Consider the following 14,662-nt stretch of genomic DNA (forward strand, 5'->3'; position numbering starts at 1 on the left):
TCTGCTTACAGGAAGGAGCTTGACTTTTGTCCTATGTATATTATTAATTACTAATAGGTTACAGTCATATGTACAATTTAAGAGCCACTACTTAAATGACATGGGTTTTAATTACTGTTTATTTAATAAAAAAAGTGGCATGCAGTAAATGTATGGCATTATTTACATTTATTTTTTTTTATTATTATTATTTTTTTTTTTCTTTGCATTTTAGCAAAACCAGGCACTGGCTTACAGCCATAAAAGTGTAGCCATGGAGACAGCATCCGGAGAAAATATTTGATGATCTACAATTAATATTTTCCGGTCTCTTGTGGATAAAATGCAGGAATATTCAAGAACATCGAGCCTTTGCTGTCAGTGGTCGTACATTCTGTAATATTTTATTGTAAATGGAAAACCTCATTAAAATAACCAGAAATATAGTGGAGCCTGGCTTTCAAGTGTGTGTTCTAGACTCCCCTTAGACTCCTCCTATAGCTCCACGCCTGGTACAGGCATTCTGGAAAGGGAAGAAAGAAAAAAAAAAACACTTCACAGGAGCTCACTGTGGACAGTGAGGAACAGGCCGGTGAGGAAAAGAGGCGCTGGGCTTTGAAGGCTGTGTCCACACTTCCAGAAAAAAAACGATCCACTTTGATGCGAGAATAACAGCATCTATTGATGTGAATCACAGCACAAACGATGCCCATGCAGCAGTTCTATGAATCAAAGAAAAAGGCTGTGTAGGAACAGGATTAGTTCTAACTTTCAACCAGGCCACTTTATATTCTAGTGCTCACACCTGACCATCCACATGTGCACACAGTATAATTTATATAGGATTCATTTATTATATATGTTATACTTTAATACATTACAGTCATGTGTTCAAATCTATACAGTATGTCATTAAAGGTGATACCACCAATTATTCAACATTTCTGCACAATTCTGTTTTTAAAGGCCATGGAGTTCTGGGTTTTAACAAAACATCTGTGACCTGCTTTGGCCAAAAGACCAAAAGGATCAAACCCGACAGCAACGTTCTCCCCCTAAACATTCTCTAAACAGCAGTGTTCAGAAAGTTTGTTTCAGTGTTTTTTTAGCTGTTTTTGCTCAGTTCTCTGTTCTCATTTTTAATCAATGCTCTTATTTCTCCACGCTCTCTGTCTGTTTTGCTGCGTTTAACCTCATGTTTGTGGTCTCACATAAAAATTAGTCCAGCGCTGTGATAGGAGAGAGCCAGATAAGGAGGTGGGACAATTTTAAAATGAGAATGAGAAGTAAGAGGAAGACAAAAGACAAAAAAAAAATTGTTCTACAAAACAATGTAAACATGTGGATTTTTAGGACAGAGAAGAAAGCAAATCTTGGGGAAATGATAGGTTTCCTGGTAATAGTTTAACATATTGGATATATATAAATATATATATATATATATATATATATATATATATATATATATATATATATATATATGATCCAATTCATCCTAAACACAGTCGGTGATGTTGGGATGTGGGCTCTGGGGTGGTCAGTTCACTGTTCTGAGAACACCAGCAGCTTCATTGTTTGATTTGCAGAATTTACGCTTTTGTGTCTATTTCCTTTTTTCTGAATCTGCTCCTCGAAAGCTCCACATCATTGTGAGCAAAGAGCAAAGCTTGATTCTCTCCTGTCTCTTAGTGTTTATTGAGTGGCAGACTTTTAAAGTTCTACCAGATCTTCCATGGTTGTTAAGAGTCCCATTTTCTGTCATTTGACCTGTTGCCGGCGCACACGTGTATTTACAGAATTATATGTATAGTGACAAAATATATATAACTCATTTGTATTTTGTGTGTGTGTGTGTGTGTGTGCTTTTACTGTTTACATATTTATGCATGACATGGCTGAGCTTCCTTGTTGAAATTTTACGAATAATTTTGATCCTGTTTTTTTTTTAGTTGGAATCTCTTTCCATCTGTTTCTCTCTCTCTCTCTCTCTCTCTCTCTCTCTCCTGTGCTCTGACTCACTGCTACCATTGCACTTCCCTATCCTCTCTCTCTCTCTCTCTAAAGGAAGCACCATCCCCTGAGGGGGCCCGAAATATTCTCCCCCCCTGGGCACTTGTTCCGCTGTTGCCATGAGCATCGGACAGTCACGAATCCTGCTGCAGCCCCCCGGGACCCTGAAGCAGGGGGGGACACCAACCAACACTGCCTTAATGACATAATTAACACATGTTTGACTTTTATTTTCCAAAATAAGAGTCAGAGTCAAAACACCCCTGTGTCTTTCTGACACATAAAGAGTAGAGAATTCAACAAATAAATATAATACTCTTCAAAATAAACAGGTTTAAACAACTTAATGTTATTAGAAATTATGTTAAATATATTGTGTTTTCTGATTTCACAGTTAATATTCATTATTTATTGGTAATTAGATGTTGGTTGAATTTTAAGCTTCGTATGATCATTCCAAACACATTCAGTGATGTTCTTCTCAGAACACCAGAGAGCTCCACCTCCTTTCAGACCCATAGTGTAGAGTTGTCTTCTCACAGCCGAAGATGGACAGATAACAGCCGTGGATTTGACTGTGGGTCAGATCGACTGCGGTGGCTGTGTTTTCTCTTCTGTGTGAAAGACTTGAGTGCTGTGTGTCTGATGAGGAACATGTCGGTGCGACACCAGGTCTTGCGTGGTTGTTAGGAGTCACCTTTTCTCTATATCTCCGTTTGAAATTTACATTCATGATGTCCTTGCACACTGTCGATAGACTCTGTCTGCAGTCCTAGTCTTTGAAGACCTCAGCACAAACATATTTGATGTTTTTCTGCATCAGCTCATAAGATTGAACTCGTGGGTTTTGTTCCTGAGATTAAGCTCACTGTGCTGGAACAGGAGCAGGGATCTGATCTCCAATTAGTGCCTGAAAAAAGACGTCCCTAATTTGTGTGTAAACGTTAGCAGCAGTCAGGCACAAAGTCCATTTGTCTCATTTTAAGTTTTAATATATTTCTCCCTCCTGTTAAAACTAATCTGTCCTGGCCATTTACGGAGTGTGGAACTGAGACTAATTCCATCCTTTCACCAGGCACCAATTGGCCTCAGTTGTCAATTAGTGTGAGTCTTCAGGACGCCTCTCTCACACTGTTGCCTGTAAGGACAGGCTTTCTCTGCATTATAAGGTGTCAACCTTCAGTTTATTTTTGAATATATATATATCTCTGATCCGCTGATTTGAAAATTAAATCCTGTCAAAGTGGAGGTGTCGGGGGAGGGGAGGATGTCAGGTGTCAAAATAGCCATTGAAATCAGTGAAATATTTTCTAAAATATTCTAATTATAAAGAGTAGACAGTGTGTGTGAGTGTGTGTGTGTGTGTGAGAGAGAGAGTTTCAGACATTGTGTGGGTTTAAGAATGAGCGGAATCAAAACTCTGTCAGACTTTGTGATTGCATGTTAAAGAGTGCTCTGAGAGTTGACCTGAATTTAAAAAGGCCTCTGCCCACTATAGGGCTCTTCGGAAGTGCTTTAAAATAGTTTATTTTTAGCAGTTTTTACTTAGAGGTTTGAAGCTGGAGAAGGTGATTTTGTAGAAATCATTGTGTTTGAAAAAAAAAAAAACTTTTAAACACTGGAATATATATATGGCTCTTTTGTTATTCTTAATATATTCTTAATTTGCTACATTACTCATTTCCTTCATTTATATATAAGCGTAGCAGGGTTTGTTTTGATGAGTTTATCAGTGTGAAATGCAACCGCACGCTTTGAATGATTAGTTTTTTAACGTTTTTCTAGCTCGAGATTGAAAACGTAAGGAGTATCCATTAAAAATGGGCTTGTAGTGAAAAATGATGAAAAAGAAAAGATGAAAGTGTAATGCAGAAACAGAAATGACCATGTACTTACACTTACTTTAACAGAAGCAGGTGATTTTGTAGGAGCCAGAGTGTAAGGTTTTGAAAAAAATCTAACCGAAAAAGCCCCACTCCCTTCATTTAACCCTCCTTCTAAAGGCTGATTTAAGATCGTGCATTGAGTCAGTGCGGAGTGTATGATGTTGCTTGTGTCCTACACTGTTTTGAGCGTGTATATTTGTGAGTTGGTGTCTGTGAATCTCTTAATTCACAGACATTCCACCTTCAAACCACTAGTGTAGTGTTGTGTGTTTTATAATCTGTAAAGTACACAATGTAGGGGGGTATAGGGCCCTATTTGGGACAGAGTGTATTTTACATGGGCGGCAGGGTGGTGCAGCAGGTAGTGTTACACAGCTCCAAGGGCCTGGAGGTTGTGGGTTCGATTCCCGCTCCGGGTGACTGTCTGTGAGGAGTTGGTGTGTTCTCTCTGTGTCCACATGGGTTTACTCCAGGTGCTCCGGTTTCCTCCCACAGTCGAAAAAACACACGTTGCAGGTGGATTGGTGACTCAAAAGTGTGCGAATGTGTGTGTGTCTGTGTTTCCCTGTGAGGGACTGGCGCCCCCTCCAGGGTGTATTCCTTGTGCTCAATGATTCCAGGTAGACTCTTGACCCACCGCGACCCTGAACTGGATAAGGGTTACAGATAATGAATGAATGAATGTGTTTTACATGCAATTCCAGGTTAAGACACAAATACAACATGGGTTTGTCCTACTTTGCTGCAGTGAATTCTTTTGCTTTTAGTGTAAAGACTTTCAGTCAAATGATTCATTCTGGATTATGAACACCGCTCCAACTCATCCCAAAAATGGTGGATGGTGCTTTAACACTCCTCTGCTCCACAGCCTGAGGCTGGGGTGTTTTAAACTCACTGAGCTAACCCTTGGCATTGAGCATGACGAACGTAGACTCAGTTGCTGTTGGTGCGCCTTAAAAGCTGGGCCCAATTATTATAAAGAACACATCAGATTTGTTAATTCTCTTGGGTATTTTTAAGCAGAACTTTAAGACATGCTTTAACCTTGAAAAATGACCTTCTTCTGATTTCCCAAATGACCATTACTCTACTTTATAAACATAGATACGCCTGAAGTTGGCCTTCCTAACCTTGTAGATATAAGGAACAAAGACGTTGACATGTAAGTGACTCTTCAAGAACCCATGTGTTTCCTCTAGGTTGGAGACAGCTCTGACATTACCTTAAATGTCCCTCTAATGAGGACCTATGTGGGGAATACACCCAGTACCCGGCTGCTCACACTCTCTTAATTACTTGGATGTGTCTCCACAGAAACAGCCGTGAGGAACAGTTTATCCGGGGCGGCTTCCCTCCTTTCCGCTCTCCGCTGACGGACCTGGCACTAATGAGCTTGTTTATACTCTAATGTTCGCCATCATAATCAACACAGTGTCACGTATTTATTGTTTCCCAGCACCTCTCCTGGCGTTGTCAGGAATCGTTGTACAGTCGAGATGCTGTTCTGAGATTTTGTAATAGTGTGAAGTTCATTTTGCTTAATTCAGTGCGGGGGCAGTCCCACTGCCCACCGATCGTGAGCAATACTAACCTCCTATTAGATATGACACGCTTAAAGAATAAAAGAAGCATGAAATCTGTTGGGATCTAAATGGTATTTTGCTGCTTAAATTGTGAAAAATGGCATAAAATAACTCTTGGCAAATCTGAAGAATCATATTGAATCCATTTGTACGTAAACATTGCTGCTTTCTTTACTCTTGTAGAAGACAAAGCAGGCCACATACCTGTAGAAGTCACACTTTGGGCCAGTTTGACGTGGTCAGCACGTATCTTTGCCAGAAATGGGCCAGAGCTGTTTGGTGACCTGTGGTCAAATGAGCTTTTACAACGTGGGCCACCTTTGGTTGCCATGAAGTTCACATTGTGGGCAGTGGGCAATCAATTCTACAATTCTACTGTCTTAGTCCCCTTTCACTCTGTTCTTCACTGGTCAGGACCCCTATGTGACCACCACAGAGACAGATTTGGGAGGTCGATCATTCTCATCACTGCAGTGACACTTAGTTTGTGTCGCGCTGCTCTGAGTGGATCAGACACGGCAGTGCTACACGAGTTTTAAACACAGTGTCCACTCACTGTCCACTGCGTTAGACACGTGTATTTCAGTGATCCACTTTGCAGGCGAAAATTCAGAGAGAGTAACTCATCTGTGGCTGCACAGTTTGTGTGGATCGACCAAAGATGAATTAAAAAAATGTACCAGTAAATGAAAAAAAAAATCAAATTCTTTTTTTTTTTGACAAAAATACCCATGGATCAAATAAGTTATTCAACATGACATTCATGAACATATGCAAAGGCCTGTGGATATAAACTCTCCAAAACTAAGCAGACAGATATAACCCAGCTTTCTGTCTTTCCACTCAGAGCCTGTTGCCCTTGGTCCACACAGATTGGAGCAATGAATAAAAATGGCAGAACCCCAATTAAAGAGCATGGCTTTGTTGAGCAAGCCTCCAAGTTTTCTGCCTTTAAAGCCAGTCTCCATCAGCATCACCCAGCCACTGCGGTTGCCTAGTGACGGACGCTCGCTGCAGAGATAGAGTACAAATAACACGACCTTGTGAAAAGTGCCGTGTTCCACATGCACATGAAAGAAAGCCAAAAATGTTCCTCCTGCAAAGAAAATGGCAGTAACCCACTTTCAGCTCAGCAGCAGAAGATGCTCCATCACAACTGAACTAGTCATGAGCTACAATTAGCACTGAGACAGCCTCCACTCCTCTACAGCTGCTAGAGGAGAGAGAGAGAGAGAGAGAGAGAGGAGAGCAACAGATAACTGTTAAAAGAGAAATTAAAGGATGCAGAAACAATGATCTATGTTCTCTTTCAGCTTGAAAACTAATGCTGCATATTCTTTTTAATCCTGACATGTTCCAAAATACACTGAATGTAACATGAATCTGTAAAACGCAGAAGGTTCAAAATAATCATTTATTATTGCTTCTTTTCAAGACACTTGCTTTAAATTTCTCTAATAAATATGCGTGGATCTTCTTTCCAAACCTCCAAGGTTCAATCCCAGAAGCAGGATTTTTATTCCTTCTCATGACCCACGTCATATACATGAGTCTACCACGAATATTCTCTTTTCAGTTGTGACTTCTTACCAGCTCCACATACTTTAAGGCCTGTGTCAGTGGCAATTTCGACACAAACAGCTGTGGAGGTGTGTTTTCTGTTGTCTCTCAAATGTAGAAGCTTTAAGTGCTGTGTTTCTGGTGGGAAACCTTTGGTGCGACACCTTGCGTGGTCATTAGGGCTCACACGGTCTGTCCACGCTATGGCTTTTTTCTTCCTTATGCATGTGGATCATCTTATATCTATGGCTCCATAGTTTTGCATAAGGATCTGCAGTAATCCGATGTGCTGCTGCACTATCGCTAGCTGTGATCCGGTAATCCAGAGCGAGTACAGCTTTGAGTGAGTGAATCACAGGTCTGACAGAGCCACTGAATGACTGTGAATCACTCTGAATCAGTGTAAGTGGTAAACACAGCTGTAGATTTAATGGGTTTTCCTCTATAGGAAACACTCGTGTGTGTGTGTGTGTGTGTGTGTGTGTGTGTGTGTGTGTGTGTGTTTGCTGTGGATTAGAACAAGATAGCCAAGCAGAGTAACTGAGGGTTCTTCTCACAACCTCACACACATTACTTCAGCTCAGTCTCTGGAGAGCTCTCTCTCTCTCTCTCTCTCTCTCTCACACACACACACACACACACACACACACATCAGGTGATTACCTTTTCTCACATCCTGTTTTAGACCGAATGTGACAACACTATGAACATGTTACATCTATTTCTCTGCCCCTCTGTATACACACTCATGTGTGCTCACCATGTAATATTAGTATCAAATGGTGAACCCAGTACTGGGAAATGGGTTATTGGCTCACTGCTCATGAGTGTATTTTGTATATGTGTGTGTGTGTGTGTGTGTGTGTATAAAAGATTAAGAGGACTTAATATAGTTCATACAACTATAACAAATGCCCTGCATTTAAAAGTGAAAAAAGCAATGTGATTAACTGTGAATCATAAATTTATTTGTTGTCAGAACTGGTTTAAAACATGACACTTCCAAAAAGGCTGTGTTTATATGATGCTATAAGTACTACTTGCTAAACCTAGCCCCTCCCCTTGACTATGATTGGTCCTAATCACTGTATTGTTTGTTCTGATACCGCCCTTCACTGTTATTGGTGCTTATTGCCACGTTGTTGATTGTGGATTCTCTACTTTGTTGTCATTGGTCCACTTTATGAATTCTGTGTTCCCATGGCAACAAAATGTACATTCATTCTTTACTTAATATAATATTTTTGTAGATGGGTTGGCTGTGTGTGGACTTTCAGACAGGAGTGAGTGAGTGTGTGAGTGAGTGTGTGAAGTCCTGTGATGGACTGATGCCCTGTCCAGCATGTGTTTTTCTGCCTTGAGCTGTCGGCTCTCTAGAAAATATCTGAGGTTTGGTGAGCACAGTGGGGCATATCTGCTGCCATCACATCATTCAGGGGGATGCTGCACATGGGTGTTGTTTTAGAGTCTTCCCTAACGTTCCAAAGAAATGGAAAGTGCTTTGGGGTCTAGAAAAGTTAAATAAATTTACTGATGACTGCATGTTTGGATTACAGCTGTATTTTCATTTCTTTATAGTCTGAAGTAAGATGCCAGCTTAGGAAGGCAGCAGTGACAAGCTTTGTGTCACACTGTGTGATTCCAGCAGTAAATGAATTGAGTTGAAATGAAAATTACATAGCTGCTAATAATCAGGATCTGTGGAAGCAGTCATAATTCAGAACAATGCTCATTATGCATGTGACTGTATGTGTGTGTGTGTTTGTTCTGTGTGTGTGTGTGTGTGTGTGTGTGTGTGTGTGTGCGCGTGCCAGCAGGCACAAAAAGACAGTAACAGTGAGAGTGACATAAAAGAAAAGAGAGAATGAGAGAGAGAGAGAGAGAGAGGAGAGAAATAATGTGCTTTTTCTTAAGGGACTGAGAGGGAAGGTCAGGGCTGAGCAGAGCAGAAAGAGGAGGAGGAGAGAGAAAGAAAGCGAGAGTGATTGCTTCCTCCCCATCACAGCTTTACTCTGGAGGTCTTTCACACACACACGCTCACACATACACCGCCGAACCTTCTCACACTCCGCTCCACTGTGTAACCAAACAGTAAACGCTGAAATTAAAGTGAATCCAAAAGTATCGGAGTAGAGGTGCTTCAGAGAAGACGGACAGACTGTAGAAAAAAAAGAAAAAGAAAAAAAAGATGACCGAGGCAAGCTCCAAGAAGAAGAGCTATAAGAAAGGGAGGAGTGCCACTTTCAGTATTGATGGATTCAGCTTTACAATAGGTAAGTCTCACGAGGAGAGAGAGAGAGAGAGAGAGAGAGATCATCTAACAATGCAAACCCTATGATAATCCTGTCTGTTGGATGCTTGAATTGTAAAAGAAATGGCTTCATCTTGTACATGAATTCAGTCATCAAAAGTTGTTATGGCAACATGCAAAGAGCAGAACTAGCTAAAATCTGAGTCCTGTAGTGATATTGAGCCCTTGGTTTACTACTGTGTTTATATGTGAAGTGCCTCATGGAACTGGCTCTTACTCAGTTATTCACTCATGTTCAAAAATGTGCTTCAAATGTGGAGTTATTTAGTACTTAGCTGCAGTGACAATGAAGAAAATATGATAAGAAACGTGATGCTGCAGTACACTCACATACAAAAACTTGTGTGGTGATACATTTTGCTGTTACTGGAGAGACTTTGTGGTCCATCTTATAACCTTTAGTTATGAAATATATTTACTACGGTTTACCTTTCTTGTAGATTTTGAGATGATTCAACTTCACAAATCCCATTTCACTTTTATTTGGTTTATTATTTAAAATGGTTTATTGATTATTTACATATATTCATATATACGTGTACACTTCATTTTTTTCTGCTAGTGTAGTATCTAGAGCAAGATTTACGGGTTTATAAACTATATTAATATATTCTTTAAGGTGCAAAAGTATTCTGAAAAAACTATATCCATTTAAGGATTGATTTTTGGGGAAAGATTTAATGCTAATGCTAGGAAGCTAAATATCTTACTGCAAAGTTGTGTCTTTAAATCATTACTCTAATGAAAACAGTGGGATTCTCGGATGACAGACTTAGAAGGTGAGGAAAAAACAAACTAACAGCTAAAGTTAGCATGGTAGTTGCCTGGCTAGATTTACTAGCCCAGCTTCTTGTTATATTTACAACATCTGTCACTTACTGTTCACTACTGAGCACTGTTGTCAGTTCAGCGCACACATTTTAAAATTTGGTGAAAAATTATTAATATTGACAAAGCCAAAAGTTTTATGTTTGATGATGATGTCATGTTTCTTGTTTGTTCTTGAAAGCTTTTCAGTGGATTTTACTGTTCATGTTGATATCGAATTATATTGTGATATAAGGTGGCGCAGCAGGTAGTGTCGAAGTCACACAGCTCCAGGGGCTTGGAGGTTGTGGGTTTAATTCCCGCTCCGGGTGACTGTCTGAGAGGAGTGTGGGATGTTCTCCCTGTGTCCACGTAGGTTTCCTCCGGGTGCTCCGATTTCCTCCCACAGTCCAAAAACACACGTTGGTAGGTGGATTGGTGACTCAAAAGTGTCCGTAGGTGTGAGTGTGTGAGTGAATGTGTGTGTGTGTGTGTGTTGCCCTGTGAAGGACTGGCGCCCCCTCCAGGGTGTATTCCCGCCTTGCGCCCAATGATTGCACTTAAGCTCTGGACCCACCGCAACCCTGAACTGGATAAGGGTTACAGATAATGGATGGATGGATTGTGATAGAAATTTTGGCCACAATGTCTAGCCCTAGTTTCTCTCAGGAGTTCCTTTAAAGGAGCATCTTGTTTTGAATCTTGTTTCTTCTTCCTGGTGTCAGGGAGGACCTTTTTGTTTTTGAATTTTGTTCCTCTCAGTTCTTCTTTCTCATGCTCTTAAGAGTTTGAAGTTCCTCTCTGTGGTTCCTTCTTGTTTTAAGGAATGTTACCTTTTCTGTTTTGGTTTCTCTCAGTGGTTTCTCCATCTGCCGTTTTGGAAAATATCTCTAGGGAGTTTCTTCTTTTCAGTCTTTTGTTCACTGTGTGGTTCCACCTCATGTTTTAAGGGAACTTTTCATTAGATATCTTTTTATTCCTCATGTTCTTTTGGAGGATTTATTATTTGAGACTTGTTTCCTCTCCATGGTTCTTCCTGATGACATGAGGGTGTTGTTCATGACATTGTCTTCCTTGGTGACACAAACAAGCTTTTCTGGAATGCTGCATTGTTATAAACACTATACCTCTAAATGAAATTGAACAGACTTCAACATAAAGAATTTCTTCAAAGATTCTCAGCTCCTTCAGATATAAGTGGATTAACCTGAGCAGTGTGCTAACAGCATCAGAATATGATTTATTTCCGTCTGGTTCTTCCACACTCCGTTGGCCATTAGAAGCTTATAAATATCTGAGAACTGGAACAGCACCAGCAAGACCGGCTCTGTGGAGGGGTCCATTTGAGGTGACAACAGGGGAGAGCGCCATGGCAACCAGAGATGGGGTTAGAGGGCGATGTCTCGCTCTTATACACACACACACACACACATACACACACACACACACACACACACACGCACACACACGCACACACACACACACACACACACAAACACACACGCACAGTGTGAAAGCTGTTAGACCTTTTTGTTGCTGGCATCTCTCCTGTTAATGTCTGGTCTCTTAGGGGGTGTTTTAAAAGCGGAGGCATTGTACATTAAACAGTTTGGTAAAAAGAAAAAAATACCAGAATCACTGATGTAGCTAATACAGCTGATCTAAACATAACAAATAAAGTAAGGGAATTTGTGTTTGGTAGATTATTTCTTTTTTTAACAGTGCTCCTTGGCATTAAATCTTATAACATTGCAAAACCTGTTAATTTCCCTTTTAAATGGAACCACATTTGTAAGGAACATTGTGGGATGAGCAGTAGAGCTGAGTATGTGGGTTGTGCCCATGAAAAATTTGTAGCTTATTGTGCCATTGACTCGTTGGGTGTTTGGTGGACTGGATGATTGAAGTTTGAAGAAACAAGACATTGGCCATTTAACAAACAGGTACCTCAGTAGCATGTGGAGGAACCATACACAGCCACAACCTCCTCCTCATGTTGGTCACCAGACTAGTCACACACTGCTGTGGGATGGCATTCCGTTCTACAATCAGCATTTGTCGCATGTCAGCCAATGTGGTTGTGTTGGTCACTCTGGCACGAACAGCACGCCCAAGCTGATCCCACAAGTGTTCTATGGGGTTGAGGTCAGGACTCTGGCAGGCCATTCCATCCTCTCCACTCCCACATTCTGGAGGTAGTCTCTAGTAAACCCCGCTCTCTGGGCGAGCGTTGTCATCTTGGAGGATAGAGTTCGGTCACAGACTGTGGAGAATTTCATCTCGATATTTCACTGTATTGTGATTGCCTCCAATGATGACAAGCCTTGTTTTTACAGTGAGGGAGATGCCGCCCCACACCGTCACACATCGTTAGCAGAGAGGATTTGGCAAATTTTTCATGGGTGCAACCCACATACTCAGCTCTACTGCTCATCACACAAACGCATGTTCCTTACAAATGTGGCACCACTTAAAAGGGAAAGTAACTTTCCAATGGTATAAGATTTATTGCCAAAAAGCCTTGTTACCACAAAGAAATAATCTACCAACCACAAATTTCCTTACTTTTTGTGCTATGTTTACAAATATCTTATGGTGTCAGAAGTTCAATTATTTAGCTAATAACCCACAAATCATCTTTGTCCATTGTTATTAATTTACCAGCCAAAGTAAGAGTTCATTTGACACATTTTAATTGTGAGATCTTGTGCTTTAAAAGAGTCAGGATTTGGGGATTAGATAAATATCTGATATAACAACATGGGTAAGGCTTTACCGTGTTGGAAAGGCTTTGTCTTGCTAAAGCGCTAAAGTAGGACTGCTTCCTAAAAGTAGGTGCTGCCATAGTAGTGTGGCAATAAAACAAGCAAAAGTTTTACAAACTTGGAGCTTGAATATTAGAAATTAGCTTTTCATGAAGTGTCACGCTTTTATAAGCATTCTGATTCAGATTACAGTTCAAAGGTCTGAGGCCAGCTGTTGGCTAAAGCGATTCACTGGGCTATAAGCTTCTGTTAGCCTGTTAGCTACATTAGCCTTAGTAGCTTAGTAGCTGCAGGGCACAACTGAAATCAAGCAAACCTCAAAGACCCAGCTTGTCTCGGCTGAGTGAACACATCAGTGTAAGTGTACAACTGTGCAAATTAGATTTTTATTTATTTTTTTCCCCAAAACTGTTCCTCAAGGAAGAGTTAATTCTGGGTGTAATCACCAACAAATGAGCTTCCTCAGGGTTTAATATGGAGACAGATCACTGAGCACTGTCCAAGCGTGAGAATGTCTCATACATGTAAAAAAAATATCCTGTTTTCAAACCAAAAAGAATGTGCTGAATGAGAAAAGAAAGATCACAACACTGATTGGTTGCAGACAGCGACTGAGCTCTGCTCACACTTTCGTTGTACAACACCCCTGTGGCATTTTCAAACATCTGGCTGTCTCCATGGCAACCTGGACCCAGCCGGGCAGGGTGGGGGTCTCCGTGGGCGATGTGTTTCAGTGTGTTTTGGTATGTTTAGGCTTTTTTTTTACACTGGTTTAGTGGAGCATGCCTCAAGCCGTTTCCTCCTGATTTTCTGCCCCTGACGGATCCCTGCTGTGGGAGAGTGGGCCGACCCGGACCCCTGGACTAAAACACCCCACTGAATCTAGCCTCCTGAGGCTTTCCCACTAATTACACAGGGATAGATCTGAGGGCAGCTGACTGTAACCAGTGGGATCGGGGGGGCTTCAGAGCAGGGATGGAAGGGGAAGGACAATTTAGTACTGGAAGTGTGTACAAAATACTGTACATGCTTTTTATTCATACAGTAAACAGCTTGTTATCCAGTGTGGTGTACATGGTAAATATAAATATACAAATATATTCAGTATACAATTCATATAATAAAAACTGTGGAGCGATGCACATTGCTGCTTAAGCCACCCTCCTTTAACCTGTTAAGAACACTTAAACACAGCATTTTTCCTGCAAATTTTTAATGCGCAGTCTAAGAAATTACATATAAAATATTAAATGTGCCATATCTACTACACGTATTTTCTATTCTTTTTTGGTAATATGTTCAATTCTGCAGGGAGATGGTAATATAAAATGTTATAGTTTGTCTTTGTCTTTTACGTTCTCTTTAATATCAACAAAGTTCACCTGTGAGCACTACATTAGCCTCATAGCCCAAGAACAAAAATGAAAGAAGCCAGCTATAGACACCAAACCAACGTCTTTGAGGAATATGAGAAAAATGGTATGAATCCAAAATAGTTTCTGTATATATGTATTATGTATAACCTTTAAAACTCCCATGAGTGACCAGTAACAGGTCAACACCCCTAAACCCCCTTACACTGGGTGAGGGACCATTCTCTAGAGTGATGGAGCTCCATCCACCACCTTGCTGGAGTTGCATTTGTGATAATAAATGAGATTTCACATAGTGAGGTCTCATCCTTTGTGTGGCCAAAAAAGCCTGATCCTGATTTTGTGTGGTGTGTTTATGTGTGTGTGTATGTGTGTGTGTGTTTCAAAC

General features: G+C 40.6%; 1 protein-coding gene across 1 annotated transcript in view; it reads left to right on the forward strand.

Annotated features, from left to right (window-relative positions):
- The first annotated feature begins 9,206 nt into the window (after window positions 1-9,206).
- The window catches only part of LOC136675685 (dual specificity calcium/calmodulin-dependent 3',5'-cyclic nucleotide phosphodiesterase 1C-like), a 74,790-nt gene continuing 69,334 nt past the window's right edge, over window positions 9,207-14,662 (forward strand). Inside the window, exon 1 of the mRNA XM_066652387.1 lies at window positions 9,207-9,291. Within this exon, the coding sequence (XP_066508484.1) occupies window positions 9,207-9,291 (85 nt within the window). The remainder of the gene's footprint in view (window positions 9,292-14,662) is intronic.

Source organism: Hoplias malabaricus, chromosome X1 (genome assembly GCF_029633855.1).
Source record: "Hoplias malabaricus isolate fHopMal1 chromosome X1, fHopMal1.hap1, whole genome shotgun sequence".
Classification (NCBI taxonomy): Eukaryota; Metazoa; Chordata; class Actinopteri; order Characiformes; family Erythrinidae; genus Hoplias; species Hoplias malabaricus.